This window comes from Cygnus olor, chromosome 6, assembly GCF_009769625.2.
Source record: "Cygnus olor isolate bCygOlo1 chromosome 6, bCygOlo1.pri.v2, whole genome shotgun sequence".
Taxonomy (NCBI): Eukaryota; Metazoa; Chordata; class Aves; order Anseriformes; family Anatidae; genus Cygnus; species Cygnus olor.
In genome coordinates this window covers 1,538,008-1,560,147 of record NC_049174.1, presented here as the reverse complement: position 1 = coordinate 1,560,147, position 22,140 = coordinate 1,538,008, and the positions used below count along the sequence as shown (strand labels likewise).

At 40.5% G+C, this 22,140-nt stretch overlaps 1 protein-coding gene across 12 annotated transcripts in view; it reads right to left on the bottom strand.

Annotated features, from left to right (window-relative positions):
- Window positions 1-22,140, bottom strand: part of ANKRD44 (ankyrin repeat domain 44) — a 133,853-nt gene that overhangs the window by 46,124 nt on the left and 65,589 nt on the right. For all 12 annotated transcript variants that reach the window (XM_040562690.1, XM_040562691.1, XM_040562685.1 and 9 more), the window contains 8 exons: window positions 15,619-15,689; window positions 12,436-12,636; window positions 11,154-11,241; window positions 10,566-10,708; window positions 8,922-9,134; window positions 7,443-7,521; window positions 3,753-3,867; window positions 142-224 (listed from right to left, as the gene is read on the bottom strand). In XM_040562690.1, the coding sequence (XP_040418624.1) occupies window positions 142-224; window positions 3,753-3,867; window positions 7,443-7,521; window positions 8,922-9,134; window positions 10,566-10,708; window positions 11,154-11,241; window positions 12,436-12,636; window positions 15,619-15,689 (993 nt within the window). The remainder of the gene's footprint in view (window positions 1-141; window positions 225-3,752; window positions 3,868-7,442; window positions 7,522-8,921; window positions 9,135-10,565; window positions 10,709-11,153; window positions 11,242-12,435; window positions 12,637-15,618; window positions 15,690-22,140) is intronic.

The window sequence follows — 22,140 nt, the reverse complement described above, 5'->3', positions numbered from 1 at the left end:
CACACTCCGTACACCACACCAGGCAGCAGCAAAGGAAGTATTTCATTTGAACAATTCACAACAATGGGTATAAAGGGGCTGTAAGCAGCACGGACACACATTACTGAGCTCCACTGATGCCGCTTGGCTTGGTTTACTTACCCGATGACAACAATTTCCTGCAGCAATCTGAGTGAGCATTCAGGGCTGCTAGGTGTAGAGGGAACATGTTGTGGATCCCACACCTGAAAGGCACAACAGCCTCATTAGACGAGGTCATGTAACAATACAGGTGGCATATAAACACAGCAGATGAAAAGGTCCTTCCATGAAGGCAGCATTTTTGATCCTTTTTAAGGAAAATTCTTCCTGCCTTGTTAATTTTATCTGTATTTCCTTACCATCCTTCTCATGAATTAAAAATATTCTGATACAGAAAAATCTTGGCATTATGCTTTGAACAGAATGTGGTAGGAAGGTTTCTAAAAATGGGAGATTAAAGCTAAGGTAAAGGCGAAAGCAAGGGAGCAGACACTGCTAAGAATCAATCTCCCAGCATAGGATGCACATATTTCTGCATCAGCTAAACATACCACAATGGCCATTCTGAGGGGCAAAAGTAAACGCCAAAAGCTTTTTAGTATTATTTCTGAAATCCATTTTTACTGCAGTAAATGTCCCTTAGGTAACACTTGCTTGGGTTTTCAAAGCCTCCCCTTCTTCCCTCTCCCCTGGGGCTAGTGTAGCCAATGATTCTTTTTCACATTTTCCTTTAGGGTGCCATGACACCCCTTTAGGGTTTTCCTCCCACATACTAATAACTAATCATCTAATCCTGCTTGCTCCAGCTACTGTCGTCACATGCTCTTTCACTCCCCCCCCCTTTAATACATGACCCTCCTTTTCAATTACACTATAAACTCCTCTGAGCAGACATACTGGGTTAAACAAAAACAAAACAAAAAAAAGTAGACACCTATCCTTATGCTAAACCTGTATCAGGCAACCACATAGTTCTTAAACAAGCCAAACACTCAGCAGCTTTTATTAACATTAGCAAATCATCCCAGTTCAGACCCTAACCATGCCACTGTCTACTGTCTTAGAAGACTTCTGGGTTTGGACATCTTGGCTTCTGTTGTTGAGCATTGATTTGCAATTAGCATCTTGTTATTCTAGAAATACCATTAAGCAGTCCTCCAAGTGCATATAAACACAGAGCCTGTGTAACCAACTATCTCAACAAGATTATTATCTTCTGACTGCTCCAGCCAATACATTTTTGAAAAATGACAAACTCTTGAACAACTGCAGATGGATTCCTCTCTGTAAGACAACTGGTAGATGAACGAGAGTGATCACCTCATGGAAGAGGATTTTAGATCCAGACCAAAGACAAAGGAACTTTTTTTTTCTCTGCAGGATTCACCATAAATCATAATTGCTTATCATGCTTTAGACAAAGAAGTGGTTGGATATTTATAAGGATATCTTGTTCTCTCCAAAATTTTATACATGTGTATTTAACAAATTTGGGGTTGTTTTTAACAACCTCATTCCTTCCAGAATCCACAGGCCCATCCTTCCTCTGTCTTCACATTAAATTTGTCTTCCTTGCTGCTTCACTACATTAAAGAGTGACTTTAGGCGCTGCACAAATATTCTTTTGCCAGTATCATTTTCTACATCATGGATTAAATCTCTTGAAAGATGATCTGTCAGTCTGCTCTTTAAAAGGAAGCAGCACAAGCTTCATCAAGCTGCTGCATCTGTATAAGCAGGTTGCATTTTTTAGCTGTGGACTCATTTATTTAAGCGAACATTGGACATTCCGTATACACATTGCTTCTACACCCATTTCCCTCCATCTCTTCCTCCTCCTCCATCTAGCTATCTCGAGCAATATTTTTCTTCTTTTAGGTCCAGATTTCCACCCAGTACATGTTTTGGCTGGTTTCCATCAAAATACACTCTGCACATCTGCTAGCCAGTCACACTTCTACAGCACTGATCACACGGGTTCCTCCCATCACTTACACACACTCTCCTTAAAATGCAATTGCCTCAAAGACTAACTGAGCTGTTTGCAGTTGTTGCTAACATGTTGAATTCTGTCTTTCAAAACCAGTTTGAGGAGCTCAGCTAGAGCTATTCATGTGCAATACATATAAAAGCCCATTCCCAGTGTTTCAACGCTCCTTGCCAAGCACAATAGCATCACTTGGATCTGCCTGGTATCTCTGGTTATCTCCCTTCACTTATTTCTGGTGCTGGTAGAAGTAATTTATTTGATCAATATTCAAGTCACCCAAGTGCAAAATAGAAATTTCTAACCGGATAACCTTGAGTCCAAGAGGGGCTATCCCATAGCATCTCATTTTACCCTGAAGCCTCAAGAAAAGAGGCAGACTGAGACTTACTGTACTGTCAAAAGAGCTAGCAAAAATACACATCTATTTAGACACCAAGATCTTCATATAGGCTATGTTAACAGAATCCAGTAACATTAGCTGAAGCCTGTGGAATTTCATTATCCATGACAACTGAAGATCTGTTCCACCTTCTGAGATTGCATGGCGATAGTCATATTTGATATACGAACATGGGCAAAAGTGTCACTTCCTTTAACAGGCTCAAGCAAACAAACAGAAAGAGCTGCAAGTATTTTCAAAACTAAAACCAGCACATTTACATCTGCAATCAGGTTTTTCTATCGAGGTAAGTCAAGAGGAGTCATTCACTTCTACAGTGCATTCTAGGTGGAAGACTCCTAAATTTTATTTTGGAGATGTGCAGCTAATAGCTGAAAACATATTTATGTAATCAGAATCTGCTAAAAACATCCAGTATAGGTATCTCTCATGGCATGATATTACTCTGTTTTTAAACCCCTTATTTTACCTTCAGGTTTGCTGTTTTCTTTTTGATGGACTATAAGAACCTGAATATAAATTATGAATACTCAACTACTCTTAAAAATCAAGCACCTCCCAATGTTTGGGACTATAGTAACTGTCTATTTGTGGGTGCAGTCTTGACACAAGTACAAAAGAAAAAAAAAGCTGAACCAAAGAAGAAAACACTAACAACATTTAGAAATTTGTGTCCAATTTCAACTCATTACCCCTCTATTCAACAAAGCCCCACGAACCAAATAAAATCAGTCTTATTATTTCAGCCATCTGGCTATCAGAAACCATGCAAAACCAAGGCAAGCTCTACAGTTATACTGAGATCAGGCTTAGTAACATCTGCTTTGCAATACTGCATTTCTATTGATTATTCTATGGCATATGAAAGATATGAAATAACAGAATAGTCATGGTGTACGATAGGCCACTATTAGACTAACTTAAATTCTAGGGCATATGCGTACAGTTCCCTCTGAAGGCACTTGAAATTTTTTTCCGAACGATGTTTCCTATACAAACTCTTTGCTACATTCCTGCTGGAATACCTGTGATCAAGATACACTTTATACATACATACTTCATGTACATTTTATGTCCATGTGCCACATCAAAGCTTCAGGAAAAAGCAGTACTGGCACTACCTGCAACCACATAACTGTGCACAATAAGAGCTTAGCAGGGCTTCCTTCCCTTCCACCTGCACCACCATTCATACTTTAGTCCCATGTCACCCATTGAAGTGTAGTACGAATACGTTTATCCATTTTAACCTCCATACTTCAGGAACTGAGGAGTAACTGTGGTTCCTGGCATTGGACATAACACTTGACCATTAGAAACAGCTCTGTCTCAGCCACCTACTTGGCAGTATCAGCTCCGCTGGTTATGAGGGTGTTAATCAAAAGCTCATGTCCATATCTTGCAGCCACATGCAGAGGAGTGTTACCATCTTTATCGACACAGTCAATTTCCCCTCCTGCAAAAGACATTTTCATACAGTTTAACACCAAAAGATTAAGTGTGGACTAGTGACCACAAACGTTATTTCTCCCTAGTGAATGCAGCATAACCAGGCGACTGAACTTCATAGAACGAGAACTGGCACATGCCACCTGTCAACAGGCAGCCACTGCTACTGAATGTGGTCTGCCTGAAGTGCTTTCACCTCCCTCTCTAACTTCAGTGGCAGGGAACAGACAGGTGCATGGGATGACACACAAGGGGCAAAGAACATGATTCAGACTTGCTGCTCATCTAAAGGTACAAATGCATGCCTTCTATTAAAGTAAAAGAATAAACTGCTGAAATTGCATCATGATTTGTTAACACATTGCCACTCAACCTTACCTACAAGGCGCCAATGTTAAACAGATCATTCAAAAAGACCAACAGGAGCACATTGCAAACTACAATTGTTTTGTGTGCCTTTTCTGTGTCTTACAACAAAAATAGACTGCTTTGTGTTTGACAGGGGCGGAGAGCAGCTGCCAGGGAACAACACAATCACCTTTTCCTTGGTACATCTGCTCAGCTCTACCAAGCAGAACGTCAGCCCCCATCCTGAGGGTGAAGGCTGCATTTGTCCTGTTGTGTTTAAGAACTCACGGATTTCTCCATGGCATACAAAAGGGTAAGAGGGGACTCCAAGAGGTCTAGTCAGCAGTTCAGGTTATTCTTTGTGATCTTGCTGACCAACATCTGCCTAACCAACCTGTGAGACCTCCACAGACTGACACTCCACAGAACTCCAGACAACCTGTTTCAACATTTTCTTGCCCTATATTTAATCATCAGAAATTACTACACACGGCTTAAACAGAACTTTTCCTGTTGCAGTTTAAGCCTGTCATCTCGTGTTTTATCTCTTCTCTGCTGCAGCTTTTGGCCCATGCAAAGATTCCTAGCAAGTCCTTGTTTTCCTTTTTGGACCAAGCAACCCTCATTCTTTCAGTCTCTCCTTGCAAATCAGATTTGCTGCACTCCAACCATTCTCATCCTTCCCCCAGTTTTCGACAGCTGGCTCACATCCTTCTGGAAGGAAAATGTCAAAAGCCAAAAACTGTACTACAGTTGATGTCTGAGCTGAGCAAATTCCAATTCTGAGCTGAGCAAAAGGATTAATTACTTCATGCCTGCTGGCTGTGCTTCTACCTATATACTCCTGTATGTTGTACGTTTTTTTTGGTGGTGGTGGTAGTGGTTTTTTTTATACTCTCTCTGTCTCTGTTTTTTTTAAGCTGGCAACACCAAGACATTGTTGACTTGACTCATGTTCAGCTTCTGATCCTCTGTAAACCCCAGATCAGTTCTTGAGGAAATGCCACTCACCTGGCTGCTGCCATTCTGTATTTGTGTAACTGATATTCCTGCCTGTATGCGGTATCTCTCCTTTGCTTCACTTGCATTATAACTTCTTTCTCCAACTGTACGGGATCATTTTCAATTCTGACTCCACTTTCTGCCAAACTAAAAGTCTCTCAACTTCATGCTTTCTCCAAACGTTAAAAGCACATTTTCTATTCCACCATCCAAGCTGATAATGAAAATACTGAATAGTACTAGACACTGGAGAGAAATTCAAAAATCTCTTCATTACACTTCACATTTATTATTAATGTCTTAGTTTTTCTACCAGTTATGCACCCACACAGTAATATTTTCATCTAGACCATACTCCACTCGTTTGCTGTGATAATACTTCAGGAAAGTATTTAAAAGTCTTGCTAAAATGAGGATATGGTAATATTTACTGCATTTCCACCACGCACAGGAGATAACAGGCCATAGAAAAAAAGAAGAAAAGTTCTACTAAAGCACTATACAAAATTTTCTAATTGTAAATAAAGTTCAGTGAAATGCCATAACAGATTCCTTCCCTGGGGTGGAGTCTCCATCTGTAGAGGGAGGTCTCCATGATCATTACCTGCCCACAGAAAAGTCAGAGGACTGTGCTATGTTCACAAAGCCCATTGCCCTCCTGTAGAAGAGAACTATGTTTCAGCATACTTCACTCTTGTGGAAGCTATCGCAGATATTGCCTATGCCCTCCTTAAGTACTTTAAAAGTTTGTTTATTCATTCCTTTCAGAATTTTTGGCTGACATATATAAAGTTTTCCAGCTTCCCTTTTTGCCCATTTTTAAAGATGGGTATCACACTTGCAATTTTCTAATTTTAAGGTAAGCCAACTTCCTCCAAAACTCCTCAGAAACAGCAGCCAGAAATTGAGATGTCTTTACCGAATTCACTAAGTACTGCAGGATGAAGTTGCGTTTCTTTAAATCATTGACATTTCTCTCTTCCACAATATCCCATGGCAACAAGGCATAGATTCACTTGCAATCAGACCTGTGTACAACACTAAAATTAGAGGGGCGACGAACAAAGAAAGAAAATCAAAAACAAAGTAACTTGAAGAAGAGTAGAGAGGCTAAAGGACAGATGAAGAACTGCCAATCCTTTCACACACAGATCCAACACAGAGCAAACAACAGCCATTAAGTCAGAGAGCATATTTCACTAAATAACTCTAAACTACACTTAACTGCATTTTCTTTCAGCTTGCCCAAACTCATTTTTTATTACTATTTTATTTATCCAAGAATAGATATGGCAATAAGTTGTATGACAACCTGAAGGAAGCATGACCTACTGAAGACTTCTGTTTAAAACACAGTCTTCTGTAAATGTAAGCACCCCTGCATTTACAGCCTAACTTTTCAGACTTCTTAAACATCTCACACAGAGTAGCTCTATCAAGGGATACAGCAGTTAGATTAGGTTCCAAGTTTGGGATTGTAGTTGAAAAACAAACAACGCAAAACAAACAATAACAAAACAGAAACAAAAAACCCAGACTGTCCTGTCTGGTTAACAGCCAAAGGTAGGAAGCATAAGTAAACAATCAGTACTAGCCACCTCTGTCAGTCAGAAACAGGTCTCTGCCAGATCTCCAACAATAATATTTGTTATATGCTTGGACAAAAGAGATACTTAATGAATTCGACAGGTAATCTGGAATCCTGTAACCTGTTCCTGGCTATGCTAGAAAAAACGGGGTGGCGCTGGTCCACCCTCCAGAATATTTATTCAACACTTAGTGAAGACAGCAGCAAGATGGGGAACTAAAGGAGGTGAGGGAAGTAGAGCTGCTGAGTGGTAGGACAGAAAAAATGGTGTGAACTCTATGAACACCACACCTCCCAGGGGAGGACAGTTAGAAACTTTTACTTTTCTTACTCTTTAAAGCATTTTGGAAAGTTTGTTGTGCCTTTCTCTCATCAGATAGAATGCCACAGCTTTGAACTCTTGTTTTCAGGTTAAGAATCACAACAGATCAGCTGGAGGAACACGGGATTTTGTTAAGAAGCAAAATCTTCACTTGTGATGACACTGTGGAATGAGAGATGTCAAAGCAGCTCCAAGTCAGAATTTGATGGAGAGTTGAACACCTCTCAGAGCAGTCCTTTGACATTCTGGGTCAGAACTGAAAACTGCAACCTCTAAAATGCCTACACTTCTGGAGAGGTATTGAACAGGCACCAAAACTCACCATTCTGAATGAGCGTCTGTGACCGCGTGAACCTCCCATGGACAGCTGTCATGTGCAGTGGGCTCTTCCCATCCTTACTCTAACCAACAAAACGTAAAAACAACCATTCAGCATGTAAAGTAGTGGTAACAACTTGAAGTTTCTCAGCTCAACATCCTACAGCTATTCTTCAGATAAAACCTCCACTGACTTCTGAAGACTATAGGACTGAATCTGTATGTGATGATAAATGCAGAAAGTATAAGCATATAAGTAAAACAGTTCCGCAGCAATAAGCAGAAATGGGCTGAGGCCTGGCTAGATGCAATGTCTGGTAGAAACCTACGAATATATGACATACCATTCTTGAACGCGTTTATTAAATAACATTTCCCGTTCAGTCATATTTTCCCTACTCCTTGCAACAAGAGGAATAAAGAAAACAAAGGAACCACAAAGCTAAATAGGAGCAGCCTCTGAGAGATGTAAGAAATATAACCTATTTATCAATTCACATTTTACAGATACCTCCTAGAAAAAAAGCCACTATTTTTAAAAAAAAGTTTTAATTAATAAATTTCCACCTAATCCAAAATAGAATGTCTACAAAATACAATTAGAAAACAGGGAAGACATATTCAAGGAAAGGTACAATGAGTTGAGATCAATGTTTTGGAATCTAGAGAAAACAAAATGAGCTTGGGAAAGCTGAGGAGCTGAGAAAATAACAAGGGAAGGTACCAGCCTCACTACTCACATCTATTGGCACAGGGGTTTCACATTTATTGCTGAGCACAATCCCTAATTTCATTTCAATAATTCTGAGTTTAAATAGTGCACTGACTGTCAGCTGATCTCAAGGAACCTTCCAGAGGTGTTAAATGCTAGAAGACCGGTTTTACAGATGAGAAACTGGAATACACACAGTTTAAAGTAGCCATAATCTTACATGAACTCAGAGATTTCAGTTTTCTAGCAAGTCCCTTTGAGGTTCACCAAGATGTATCACTTGCTCTTTTATCAAGAGAATTCAGAGAACCTAAACAGAATCAGGCTTTGTAAACTCAGGCCTCTAAAATATGTAACAAACATCCTCAAGGTCTTACTTCCCCAGGAAAGTCAAAAGAAACTTGTTAGAAACAGGTTTAATTAAACCCATATTGCAGGTGGAGGGAAAACACCAGGAAGGAATAGTTCCTGGACTTACCACCATCGCCTCAGTCAACAGCTTCACAGAGCTCCAGGGACTAAATTCTAGTAGTGGTTCATGAGGAGTGGCTGGCCCAGAGTTTAAGGCTGCCATTATATTTATCAAGGCACTGAGAGCTCCTCTGCTGGAAGTTAACCTCATCCAAACAGCTTAATGATTAGCATTCTAAGCATCACTCTGCTTCTATCAATGATTTAAAGCCTTGCTGTACTTGTTACTACAGTTTACAGCCTCTTAACATAAGGAAAACAGGATAAAGCAAAACTGAAGAGCTGAAATGCAAGTTTTACCTGAATGTTAACATCTGCCCCATTATTCACTAGCAGTTCAAGACACAGTGCTCCATGAGTGGAGGCAGCAGCAAAATGCAAGGGAGTGAATCCATTATTATTAGGCTGATTTACATTAGCACCATAGTCAATCAGCTCATTAACAACAGAATCCTGACCATTGTAACAGGCAATATGAAGTGCGGTATTTCCATAGATGTTCATTTCATCAATCTAAAATGAGACAAGGAGAGACAGTTAGAAGTACAGACATCAGCTTATTGTTTTACATAATGCATCACATTCTGCAAATGGAAATAGCTGGAGGCGTGAACTATCATAGGGCATATTTCTCACCAACAAATTTCATTGATGAAAATACACTCCCAGAGAGCTTAATTTAAAATGCTTTACCTTCATTATCATTAACGTCTTATCCTACTGGCAATTTCTAAAAGCCAGCCTGAAGCTTAAAGCTGATAGCAGGACTATGCAATAATGATGATGATGATAAAAATCCTAATAAACTGGAAAGCTTTTATATGTAAGTGAGAAAGTAGGATAAAGAAAAAGCTCAGAAACTTAAAAAAAAATACACAAAAACACCTTCTATTGAGTTTTTGTGAATAGAATCAGGTTTAAGATCTCTTTCCAGAGATTCCTTTTGGGAAGGGAGTGAAAGTGTCATAGTGAAGGGGAGGAGAAATTGCACAGCCATTTACAATTCAATAAGAAACTGCTTTCAGCAGCTCAGTATTATGAAGATGTAATTAAGATTACGTTACTTCTTGATGACTGGCTTGGAATTCAAGCACTGTTCTGTAAAATATGGCAAGACAGGTTGCACAAAAGACTCAGGGATGTTGTGAATACCTTTCCACAAAATACAGGCATCTCAAAGCTCATATCCCCAGTGGCAGAAAATGTGGAAGTTGAAGGTAATTATTAGCATGATATTGCTGATAATGGGAAACACCTATTCCTCTTCAACTTCACAGTCAACAGCCTGTAAAAACAGACTTCTGACACCTTTTTGGTAGGTCAAGTCAGCTGGCTATAAAGCTGACAAATGTGATGTCTTTATTTGATATCTTTAATCAACCAGCACAGACTCTTCTGGTCATTTCACTGTTGCTTTAGATCACTGAGTTGGCAATATTAGTCTAAGAGAAGTCTGTGCCCTGAAATAAAGACCTTTTCTGGAGTGAAAACGATCCTTTTTCTTCCCTCCATCAGCTAGAGAGGAAATGCACATCCTGAAACTTAAACAGCCTAAAATGCAGTTTTGTAAAGTACTCCATGTATGTGTTGTGAACAACTTCATCATATCAAAGGGAATGCCAAGCCAAGGGAATGCCAAGCCAAGGGAGACTTCATTACTCCATCTTTCTCTACAGGAACAGCATATATTTCCTGATTTCTTTTTTTCTTTTTTTTTTCCTTCAGCAAGGTAGCCTGAAATTTACTGTCCATACCATGCATTTTTTCTTCCAGAATGTTTTCTGGCTCTTGAACCAATACACTATACAAAGCACTAGGTGCTTTTCATGGTCCCGAAAACAGGAACAATTTTCTTTAGAAATTCTGCTGATGTAGCAGCATCCATAAGAAATAAGAAAAGGTATCTCCAAATATGGAAGTCATAAAGAGCACATTACCACATACCTCTACCCCCAGGTTAAGGAGGTGTTTCACAACGTTAATCTGCCCATTGGATGCAGCTGCATGAAGTGGGGTGTAACCCTTCTTGTCTTTACAAGTCACCTCTGCACCATGATTAATCAGTAAGGCAACAACTTCCAGGTGACCTTCAAAAAAATGAAATCAGGTATCAACGGAGTATCAACAGGTATACCAGCCTCACTACCCACAAATTACTGCTTTTTTGCTAACACACTGGCCCTTTCACTGACGTTTCACACCGCTCCCAGAGTTTTACAAAGAAAAAAAAAAAAAGCATTTTCATAATATTCTTAATTATAGCTCCAGACCTGGTCAAGAAATGCATGCAATACACATTCCCCTTCATCAGATGGGTCAAAGTTCTCTTTACTGAATTAGTCTTCCAGTCATTAAAAGACCAAAAACCACAACTAAGTGGGCATTGTGTATTTAAATCAGCCAACCTCCTCCCTGAACAGGGTGGATATATCTCTCACCTTCCACGGACAGGTGTGTGTCTTGTCCACTGTAAAACATGCTGACAGCTTGTCAACAGGAAATTAAAACAAGGAACAACAACCTGAGCCTTACCCATATACGCTGCCCAGTGAAGAGCTCTTCTGTCCTTTTTGTCGAAAGCATTGATGTTTGCCCCCTTGGCTAACAGCAAGTTCACCATCTAGTAGTAATGAGAGCAAACCATGTGGATCAGACACTCAATAGCTTATAACAAACCATTCTAGTGATAAAGTTGGGATCACAAAATCAGGCTGTTTTGTATGAGATACTGAAATTTTAGGCAGTATGGCTAAGAAGTGAAAAGCTGCTTTCCCTATTATCAGTCATCCAATATTTAGAAATAAAAAAAAAAAAACAGGTAAAAAAAGAAAGAAAACCAAATGGCATTCAACTAGTTTCTTCTCCAGCAAAACATTCTGAAATCATAAATTACAGAGCTGCATATTTGCTTTTCTCTTGTACAGTGCTTTTCCATCAGTACAGAGATCATCTAATAAACAGCATAATTTCAATTATAATTTCTGATATACTCTACCCAAAATACCAGGAACTTTATATTATGACTGTTAGATTCAAGCATTACTATCTTTTTCCATTAATAGTTAGAAAAAGGCCAAAGCAGGAGTTTAAAGGCCAAACACTATCATTGTTTTACAGGAACTACTCTTCCCTTTCTTTCTTTTAATTACAGTGTCAACTGATCAACTTTTGTTGACGGATTTCTACTGTTCCAGTTGAAGACATTTTATTCTAGATGAACTTCAGGTGCTGGAAGAATCCTTCCACACAGATTTAAAGACTATCAAAACCATTTATGAAGGTTCTTTATTTACAAAACTATATTTTTTTTGTATAGAAACTGTAATAAGAGAAGGAGGGTTTACTTGTATTAGGTAAGGAGAAGCAGCATGGATGATCTCAAAAAAAAAAAAGAAGCACATTTTCTAGAAGACTAATTAGAAAATCAGACTGGATCTCACACAGCTGAACATTTCTTCAGTATGAAATGAATCCAGCAGTTTTTCCTTCTTTCCATTCTTCTCTTATTTTCTCAGGCAGTTAAGCACAAAATAACCCAGGACACACTTGAATTGCCAGGGCTGGTGGCACAGCCAGCTCCCCAAGTTTGCATGCACAGTTCACTTGCATGCCAGCTCTGTACGCATGCTTTCCTGCCACTCTTACTTCTGTAGATAGGTAACTTGGCACACAGTTTGGGAAGCAGCTGAATGACAGCAATCATAGGTGTCAGGGATATGGGACTCAGTCCAGACCCAGCCATAGTGGACAAACATTTGAAAGAGGAAAAACCGAATAAGTAATCAAAGATCAATTTTGCTATTAACCAACTCACCTCAATGTGGCCATTCAGAGCTGCATGGTGCAATGCCGTCCGCCCACCTCGGTCAGAGACGTTGACGCTGCTCAGCATGGGAATGATGACTTCTGCACACTTCACCGCCTTGTTTGCAGCAGCCACGTGCAACGGGGTCTGCCAGTTCTTGTCCCGAGCATTGACATCGGCTGAGTGCTTAATCAGTACTTGCACTGCTTCCTGCAACGGGAGCACTTGAGAGCTATAAACAAGCAGTTTGAATAAATACAGCGCACATATTCTTGACAGCTCAGTGATGTTATGTATGCATTTTACTTACGCATCCCAGGCATGGCCAGGAGGAGGGAAAGAGAACAACATTCACCTAAACAACCTCTCAGGTTACTGAAACAGTACTGCTCATTCAAATGCCAGACTGCGCATCACCTTCGCTGTCATGCAGAGCAGTGTGCTTGCAATCAAAATTTCCAAATTAGATTTTATGACATACAAAGCCGTCTATGCAGACAGCCCAACCTGTTTGGTTGATTAACCCTCAATACCTCAGTCGTCCTAACTGTGCTATACCTTAAGAAACAAATGGACTTATCTGAGCACCCTCTTACACATAATATTTACAAAATGAAGAGCATGTCATTTTGGACAATGAAATCACAGTAAATCGCTCTAAGTTTTATTTATAAACAGGAAAAAGGAAAATATATATATATCTAAAAACAAAATTTTAGCTTTACAAAAACATGAGAATCACAGGCAAGGGTTGACACTGGTGTATGTCCCCAGTTGCCATTAGCATTCCTTCCCTCCCCAAGGGCTGAGCACAGGCCAAGTGTCTTCACTGCAATATCCATTCTATCAGCCTGAGACCAAACAACATCTTTTAAGATTAAACCAACCATTTTGTTGGTTAAAAGTGAATATTTCCCTGTGAGAAAATGTATTCTTCTCTCTTGAGGGACTGTCTCACTTGAGAATTTACCTTCAGCTCTTTTTCTGCTCCCACTCATGGAACTTCCATTAAGCAAACCAGATTAAAAAAGTCTCTCTCTAAATTACATTGCTGCTTCTCTTCTTTTTTTCCCCCCACAAACCAACAAAATACAAAGGAACCACAGGGACACAGTAACATTCAAGTAGCCTCGTCTGCTAATTACAACTCACAGCTGGGAAGTGGCAGAGCTGTAGCCCTACATACTACCTTATTCTTTTTCCATAAACTGAAAAGTTTTCTGGCAAGTCCAGCCAACGTTTTATTAATAAATAACAAATACATCATGTGTGCATTTAAAAAGCACTTTTGTATCTAGAAATGCCCCAGAGAGTGCCTGCAGTCTGTATCAACAATACATCCCATTACCAGGAGTTTTAGTTTTGTTCTCAATTGTTCTCAATCAATTTCTACAATTTTGTTTTCTACAGCCACTCCACCAACTGTCATCTAACAGATTTGTTCAGTTAGTTCAGTTTGCATCTCTTCAAACACCAAGAATGATATATTGTTCATGTCACAACAGGATTTTCTTTTTTTAAACTACAGGCCCACTATTTTCAAAATCATTTAAATATAATTCATTGGGGATCTATCCAGCTGTGACATGAAGTCATCAGGAAAAATCATGCAATTTGACTATTAATGAAGGAAGGAAAAAGTTATGGGAGAATTTTTTAAACTAACCAATAAGGACTAAAAAGTCAAAGCTAATAATAGTTACACTTTTATTTTTTTTTTTTAGTGTGTATACATTTTTGTTTACATCTGCAGATCTGCTGCTCTATCAGACTAACAGAGTGTTAAAATCTTTATGGGGAAATTTTAATTTTATTGGTTTTGAGAGCATGAGCTAGACCTTTTTCTTAGCATAATTTCTACATGTGCATGCAGTCTGCAGCTATAGCATAAGCCTCTGTTTTCAGTGTTTCCAGCTAACCCATGATATCAGAGTGAAATCTCTTAACTCTTTCACACCATACGCCTTTCCCTGCTGCCTCACTGGGGTACCAGAACTGCCAGCACTGGAGAAGAGCTTCTCATCTTAATACTGGCTGTCAGCAGCCAAAGAGTAAAAGACACAAACCCATAAGAAGACATGCATTTTCAGTTAGAACTGTGATTGAAAATAAAAATCATGTACTCTGACACATCCAAAAAAGGAACCAAATACTGCAATTCCTGAATCAGAAGGAGTGTAGTTGTTTTTTAAGGCTGAAGTCTGATCTTTGTTTTCCAACATGGCTTTTTGTATTTTGTCTCATTACAGCATTCATATCCTATCAGATATTCCTTTCAGCGGGTTTTGGTGGCTGCCAGCAGCTGGGAAGCTCAGCCAGTAGCCAAACAATGCCTGAGTTCAGAAGCGAGCCCAGGATTCCTGCCTCCAGGCTTCGCAGGCACTGGGACTGTTACAGAGGTGATTCAAGTCCATCAGTCTCTGGAAAACAGCCACCCTCTGTCTCTCCTGCATCCCCTCCCCTTGCCCCCAGCAGCCAAATCAGCCTGCAGTTGGGCTTGCTGTTAACAAAGTATTAGGAGGACAGAAGTATAGGAGAAGGTCCAAAATGGACAGCCAAAATACTGGTACAGTTGAAAACGCAGTCATGACTGAGCTGCATTCCAGTTAGTTACTGTTGCTGCTTCTTGAAATAGCATTGGAGAGAGTACAATGTGATGCCAGAAGATTTCTAGCTGTCAAGTAGAAAAATATGGGCATACCTCCTTTATGCATGAATCAAGTGAATTAACAGAAAAGCTAACAGATGCCTTGAAATGCAATTAACCAAAATGAACTGTGCAGTAATGCATGTAGGATTACACACATACACATCCACTCCCTCCTGGCACATACACAGCATGAACACATCCGTATGGGTTTATTCCTCCTTATTTTACCACTTGATGATGATGACCCTGAAGACCATGGTGATTCTACTCCACTCCAGCCAGGGTCACTCACTCCAGCTGGTGGTTGCTCAGGACTACTTGCTACAGTAACGCAAAGCATCCCACAGGGGGAAAATCAAAGGCTCAAAAGCAACTATAATTAACTGGTAAAAGTTGGCCTCTGGCTGCAATGCGAAAGGCCCTGCACACAGCAAACATTCTCCCCGTTTGTCACTGTGCTGCCTACTGTGGCTTTCAATGATTTGCTTTTTTCCCCAGCATGGAGTTTACATGCAAAAGCAGAGTAATCAAATCTTACTCACTTCACTCCTTGAAGCAACTGCTCGGTGGAGAGGAGTCAGCCACATGTTGTCCTTGGCATTAACACGAGCGCCTGCAAGTAAACAAGCAGAGGTTACATCCATGCCTTGGGTGCGACACGAAGAGCATTGCCCAACTGGTTTCCTAGTAACAGGAGCCGAGGCGGATTTAGTGCTCTCCTCGTGGCTCTGCCAATTCTTCTGGCACTCCGTTACCTTTAGAAATACAGTTCCATCTCCTGGGCAGATAGGAGCAGGCGCACGATTCAGAAAGAAGGGAACTGATCAAATCTCAATATTAGCAGGAGCAGCCTTGTTTATAGGACACAACAGAAGCAGGATTTGTAGTAGGGGTTTATGTATGTACGTATGTACTTGTGCATCTATGTGTGTGTATTTATAGGATTAACAGATACAGGATGTCTGTTAAAATGCTGTTTCCCTGTTGAGCAGATCTTGATGTGACCAATAAAACATGACGGGGAAGCGTGCCGGCTGCGGGGGAAACAGGTACCTCCCTCCCCACCTCTGCATCTGCGGGTGCTCCTCAGCAGACACCAGGAGGGAGATGAAGGGCGCTACCCATTTGCCTCATCCACAATTCAGTGCTAATGGGCACTCTGGCAAAATAGAGCTGTGCAAGAGGATGGTTTCAAGGTCGCTTGCCAGAATAATGGATAAAGGATGAATATTTAACAACTACTGCAGTGTTGGCTGACTACAGACAAAAAAGAAATGGATCCTGTACATTTCTGTAATGAGACAGATTTGTTTGAAAGAAATATTAAACTACCCATTGAAGTGATACCCCAAAACAGGACATCTAGTGGAAGGAGCTGGAGAAACTCTTGAATTTTAAAAGGGCTTAACCTGAAAACATTGTACCTCTTAGGCCTACAGCCAGCAGTGCTAGTTTGAGAAGTCTGGCACATGAAGAAAAAATTTAAAGAAGCACAAGCATTATGCACGTAGCCTGGACGTGCCTTTGAACTTTATGAACAAAGGGATTCTTAAGCTCCACTGTGCACCACAACTTAAGTGCATATAAAATCTTTTAATTAATAAATCACACTCTGGATCAGAAGCACTTTCTGAAAGCTGTTTCTCAGGAATATTAAGGTACTCGCCTCTGAATCACCATGGTTATTGGGAATTGTGCTAGATAATCAGAGAAGAAACAAGTTCTTTCAGATTACCACAAGCTGGGATATAATTTTTTGGCTCCAAGAAAAAGAAAGCCACTTTCATAACTATTGCAACAATCAGAGGCAATACCTCACCTCAGAACTTTGTACCCAGTGGCACAACCTGCCCTCTAGAGAAGCACCCCGTAGTAAGGACAGCAATAGTTTCAAAGTGTTTTCTAATGAATCTATATATAAAGCAAGGAAGTTGCTACCTTCTTTTATCTACTTGAGAAGGCCATTATGATTGAAATACGTTGGTACTCACTCTGAAGCTAAGCTACCTGAGACACCTCCAGATTTGCATAAAGCAACCACCTCCTCCACCTATGATGACTCCAAGGTACCTCATGTTACACCGATGTGATCCTATAGGGACTTTGAGGATACAAAATGCCTAGATGAATTCTAATGATTGCCACTAAATGCCTCTTTTTTACGTCTACAAATTTATTTTGCATTTGTCTTGCTTTTTTTTTTTCTTAACTAAGTTTTCTTTTGGCTTATTTCTGGCCATTCACCAAGTCCCACAAGCAGATGGTAGGAAATCAGAAAGGCTTATGTACAGAGTAGCAAAGTGTGACCAAAATCACGTCATTCCTCAATATTCACCAACTCCAGGAGCATCAGAGAATACAAAGATGATTAGAAAACCTAGGGAAGTGTCTCCTTCAGTAGTTATTCATGCCTTTCACTGATCCACTCACCCTTCAGGAAGCTGAAGAAGTTAGCTGCCAAGAACAGAGCTAAGGAAAATAACAAAAGCAAAACACTACCAGTATAAATAAAATAATCCACAGCATGTTATCAGCCTTTTCTTCTTCAGCAGTTTTCTGTATTCCCTTACCTCTTTGTGGCTTGGGGCTCTTTATATGACAAAGTGAAATTGCTCTTACGTACCTAATTCAACGCGACAGCTGAATAAATTTGTGATTTATGTTTTTAAAGAGCTGCACAATTCAGCTGCTGCCTGTTACAGAAGCCACTGTTCCCTGTGTACTAAAGCACACATTTTCTGAAGAGATGCTTCAAAATGTTTCCCTCTTTACTGCCTATTTGCTTCACCAACATTCGGCTTTTAGTTTTCCAGCAGCATCTTGCAGGCAACAGCTAAAGGATGATCAAAGAGCTTCACCAGCACCAAGGCACACCTTCGGGGCCAAAAAATACCTGCCATTTTAAAGGAGAGAACAGGAGGCACCCACCAGGGAGCAATGCTCACATTTTCAAAGGCGTCCTCTACACTTCACAAGCTTGAATGCCCTGCAACACCCTGGGGGACAGCTCTTCGAAAGCCCTGAGCAACACAGAAATCCAACTCTGAAAACTCAGTGCTCAGATTGTTAATGTACCTAAAATCACCTGTGTCCAACAATCAAAACCTTAAATTTTCAAGTCTATCCCATAACACTTCCTCAGTGTCACCCAGAAATTCTTTACCCTGGATCATGTACTTTAACCATGTTTCAGTGCACTTCTACAACACCCTAAAAAGTTAGGATAATTAATACCCTTTTATACATGTGAGAGGCCTACAGCTGGTAACACTGAAACCAGTGCATATGGTGGCCTTCACAGTACCCATCGTCCTCCTTGAAAAGACAAGCTCCTTTAAAGTTTTCCCTTAACACCTTCCAGGTAGCCACAGCACCCCCACAAAAACCCCACTTAAAACATTCCCCCAGATAAGAAGCCTTTCTCAGCCCCATTCCCAGACCTCTGCCCGTAGGGCCTCACACCTCTGGGCCTGACAGGAAGGCCTGGCTGCTGGATTTGTTCTGTGAAGCTCAAGTAGACGTGCTAACGCACAACGTCACAGATAAAATTAACAGAGAGGAAACTTTCTGTAATCCACTCTTCTTTAATATGGCTGTGTTGTAATCTCTGAGATCTTTCACTCTCAAATTTTTCTGCCAAAAGAGGAAATAAATCTAAAATTGCCTCTGTTCTTTTGAGATCAGAAATAAACAACCTGATGTTGGCTTTCAGGAATAAAGTTAACATCTCTTTATCCTAGCTGAATTATAATTTTCTGTACAGCACATTTGCCAAATCCACAGGTCTCCAATAAATCTAGATTCTGCAGTCTAAATCTTTGAAATTAGGAAGGATCAACAGATGAAGGAGACTCTGTTCTCTGTCCTATTAACAACATTAATAAAGTGCACCTTTCCAGCCCCTGCTATGAAACACAGCAACAGGCACATGAAAACAAAAGGAATGATCCACCACCACATGCTGAGAGATACACAATATAAACCAAAAATAAACACACACACAAAAATATATATAACAGAGTAGATGAAATTGGAACTTAAAACAGTAGAGCTAGATGTCAACAAATGAACCTAAAAGCTGGGGAACACCTACATGACAGAAACATGAGGTTTGACAGGATCTCCTCAGAGCTAAGTCCAAGTCACTTGTTAATTAGGGAATTGGCCTGGAGATGCCACTGCAGTCACAGGACAGGAGGAGGAAGAAGGCAGGTAAAAGCACACAGGTACTGGGTCACTCAGGAAAGAGACAGGAGAGAGTCCTAGGACATCCTCCAAACTTTCACCCAGAAGAAACAGACAAGGTTTTTCTTGAACACTCCTCATTCCCCAGGGACAGGAATCCCAAAGCCATGGAAAAGGCAGAGAGAATCTGCCATTCCAACTCTCTTACTCTTTAGCCTGCCAGAAAAGAAAAAGCCCTGAATTTGAGTTCAAATTGGGCAGTGCCTTCCCCCTGCTGCCTATGTACCAAGGATGGCCCAGAACCTGCCACATGTGTGACAGTCTCGCTTCCAAATCTGCATGCCAGGGCTTACCAGGAACCTTTCCAAAGCATGCTGGGGTTTGTCCTTTTCCTCATCTAACGTGCAATTTATAAGAGATGGATGTCAACATTGCATGCACATCCCTAGCGCATAAACTGCTTGCCAAGAAGCTCAGAGCCTTCTGACATAGTGAGGCATGATAACATTGCCCAGATCACAAGCTCGTGTGGGAGAGGGGGAACAAGAGGTAAGGAACTGAGCTCAAACATTATGCCCTCAGCACCAGCTCAAAGCCCAAGAGGGGGAGAGGTATAGGCACGCATGATAATGGAGCTTGGATTTATCCAGACAGTTGTGATGCATCCGTGAATGTGTCATCATAAGGAACTTCATGTATGTGAGGCAGTTGCTCTGGTCCTTCTTCTTGACAGAAAGGAAGTGAAAGATCTCAAAGCTCCATGTAGCCAGCTTTCATATAGCCTAGAAAAACAAAACCTCATAGCACGTCTCCAGTGTGAACCACATGGTTATGGATCAGACCTTTGAGCTGATGTAAACCCACCTAGCCCTGACATTTAATGGGCTGGGATGATTTATACTAGTTGAGGGACCTGGCACTGTGTCCCCTGTATCGATTCCAAACAGATTCCATTTCAAAGGCTAGAAAGCCATTTCTGGTATGACTCCAAACACCTGGGTAGAAACTTTATTCATTAGACACCACATTTATTTGCGCTGCCACTGGTTCATGGGCCACAAATCTTAGATGTGCATGTTTCATTTAATTTCTCTCCTGAGCCCTATACAAAATGCAATGGGTTGCTAGCTCTCTCAGCTTCTGCTCAGGCTGAGAATATAATTGTTTGAGTCTTACAGCGAGCATTTTTGTGCTTTCTCTCTGTGAAAACACCCTCCTATTTTATGTCCAACAACAAAGCTTTTCTTCTTATGTAACTTAATTTTATGAACAGATTAATCTTTTATGAAACACTTACTATGTTTTCCGAATGAAGAGGTGAAACAAAGGGAAGATGCTGCTGTTCTCTTCGGAGCCTAGTTCACTGCCAGATTCCAGTAACAAAAAGGTGTTTATAATAACTCACAAACCTGCTCCTCCAAACCTTCTCTTGGATGCAAGTACTGTTGTGTACCACGAGTAATGATAGTTCAGAGATTAAAGGACAATCAATAGGTAGAACATACAACACAAGATTAATTTTGACTCATGCTGAGCTAGTTGGGAATGACCCCCACACAGTTCCTTCAGATTGAACTCCAGCACTTCCCCACTGACACAAAATAAAATTATTAAAAGCCCACATTATGAGTTTTTCTCCATTCACTTAATCATAAAATGCCAAGATATATCACCTACATTTGTGTTGTGACCAGAGAAACCCTACAGCCTGTGGATAACATTTTGGCAGCGAGGTGCTGGAACAAAGTGTCCAGAAGAACATGATGAAGTCCCTTTTCCTCATTAGGAACACAATGGAGAACAAGATGCAGAATGTACCCTGCCTTCATCAGGATGTTGTGTAATGCTATTGGGATTCAGAGGAGAAATGGGCAGAACTGCTTCACTTTTCTCTTTAGGTGGCTATTATTGCCTGTGCTGCTACTTGAAAAACAGGCAGACAGCAATGGAATAACAGTATGTTACAAACAACATACACTGCAAGAACACATACACAGATTAAGTTTATCAACTCTTATCTCCTAGCGAATAAAAGCCTGTTTGCATCAAACACATTGAAAAAACATCCAAGCACAACCCATCAGCAGAAGAATGCTCATCTAAATCATTTTGCTGCCATCAGGGTTAGAGCAGAAGGATCTGATACACGATGGATGTCAAACTAGCTATACTCATTAAACAATTAGAACATTCAAAACAGTCCAAAAAACATGCAGAGAAAACACACAGGTATAGTAAACCGAATTCCCCTCCTTTTTTTTTTCTGCCTTCTCCAGTTGAGGTTAGGCTGGTAATCCAGAAGAACATATTTGTACTGTCTGCATGCACCCATTAGAATATCTGTTTCTCCATCATGCACTTTTAAGCACCATCACATTTTTCAACAAGGAGACAAGAAGCTCTATACGAAAGAAAAGCAATATAGGCAGAGAGAGGAGGTGAGGTGAGCAACAAAGCTGAAGACCAGGAAGCAGCAGAGCCTGCAGAAGGAGTGGGACAGCAGGCACAAGGCACTGCCACATATACAGCTGTATTGTCTATGATGTTACTGCCGAGCAAAAAAGCTTGGTCTTTTTGGTCTTAGGCCCTTGGACATACACATAGCTAGTGTTAATCTACTATATGTACCATAAGCACTTTAGAGAAAAGACTGAATCTGTAGTGCAACCCATGCTAGACACCAAAGCACCTAGGAAAATCAAAGGCTTTGAATATCTCAACCATGGGAAAAGCTTCAGTTGGCATTTTTACCCTGCTGGACAACAGAAAATGTAGGGCACAAATCTGCAGAAAGCTTGTTTTCTTCAAGTTCATGGATCGCAGAACTATTTGTTCTGAGCTACAAACCTCATTTTACAAGCTATGTCAAGTAACCTTCA